Source organism: Eimeria necatrix, genomic scaffold, assembly GCF_000499385.1.
Source record: "Eimeria necatrix Houghton genomic scaffold, Enh_scaff3272, whole genome shotgun sequence".
In the NCBI taxonomy this organism is placed as follows: Eukaryota; Apicomplexa; class Conoidasida; order Eucoccidiorida; family Eimeriidae; genus Eimeria; species Eimeria necatrix.
In genome coordinates this window covers 1-1,148 of record NW_013653800.1, presented here as the reverse complement: position 1 = coordinate 1,148, position 1,148 = coordinate 1, and the positions used below count along the sequence as shown (strand labels likewise).

The following is a 1,148-nucleotide window of genomic DNA, read 5'->3' as shown; positions in this document are numbered from 1 at the left end:
GTGAATGCAGAACGTGAGTAAGGAACTCAGGGAATTGTGGGACGCAGATGCGCCACAGTCCATGAACGCGGATGTGCAGGTAAGGCTCTACGTAGCGGAAGGTGAATTGGCGATTACAAAACTCGATTTCCAGAGCTTCTCCTGGTTGGTTTGCTGCGGCTTTGTAGGGAACGCGAAAAACAGAACACTTCGAGTAAGCTTGCGCCAATGGCGCACATCAGGAGGGTCAGCTAGTGTCTTCGTTGCAGCTGTAGGACGTTCCGCCACTGGATTGGGCTCAGGCGGCGGAGTTAAAGGTGGTGATGGCAAGGTGCGTTGTCTGAATCGTCGCGAAGGAATTCCGGCGAGCTCCCTGTAGTTAGTAGGTCGACCGCAAGAGCGAGGAACCTCGCGCGCTTGTTCTACTGCGAGCATCAGTGGTGCCGGTGGTGTGTCGTGCGAGCAGGTGTTAGGAAGACCGGTACGGCGAGACAAGGCATCAGCCACCTGACTTCGCTCTCCTTGAACATAAGTGATGCGCAAATCGGGGAACTCGGCCAGGAAATCTAACCACCGAGCGGTCCATCCGCGCAGAGGCTTCGATGCTTGGAGTCGCTGGGGATAGGTAAGATCTTGGTGATCTGTATGAGCTGTAACTTTGGCGAAACGGAGCAAATAATACCACTTGTCCAGGGCCGTAACCAACGCCAAGAGTTCCTGATCGTAGATCGAGTATTTCTGTTGTGTGGGGTTCATAACTTGGCTGAAGAAACCGATGGGCTTGTCTTCTTGTTCTAGAACCGCTCCGATCGCATAACCAGAGGCATCTGTGTATAACTCGAAGGATTTCGTGGTATCAGGGGCTTGTAGTGTAGTGAAGTCGATTAACCGCTGTTTGAGCTGCCGCAGCGCTTGCGTGTGAAGCTCTGTCCATTCTAAACTGACGTCTTTACGCGTAAGATCAACCAGCGGCCGGGCAACGTCTGCATAGTCCGGTCCCATGAACATGCGACACTAATTTATGGTACCGAGGAACTGGCGCATTTGTGTTTCGTTCTCCAGCACCTCTGGCCAATGCCGGATGGCTGCGATTTTATCTTCTGCGGGTTTGATCCCCGTAGCAGAAATGGTATAACCCAAATACGTAATTGTTTGCCTTGCAAACTTGG

At 52.5% G+C, this 1,148-nt stretch overlaps 1 protein-coding gene across 1 annotated transcript; it reads right to left on the bottom strand.

Moving 5' to 3' along the window:
* Positions 1-87: 87 nt before the first annotated feature.
* Positions 88-987, bottom strand: ENH_00043840 (OSJNBa0061C08.12 protein, related; the record flags this gene model as incomplete). Its single annotated transcript, XM_013580890.1, has 1 exon — positions 88-987. The coding sequence occupies one exon, from the start codon at positions 985-987 to the stop codon at positions 88-90; it is 900 nt and encodes a 299-aa protein (XP_013436344.1).
* Positions 988-1,148: the final 161 nt, after the last annotated feature.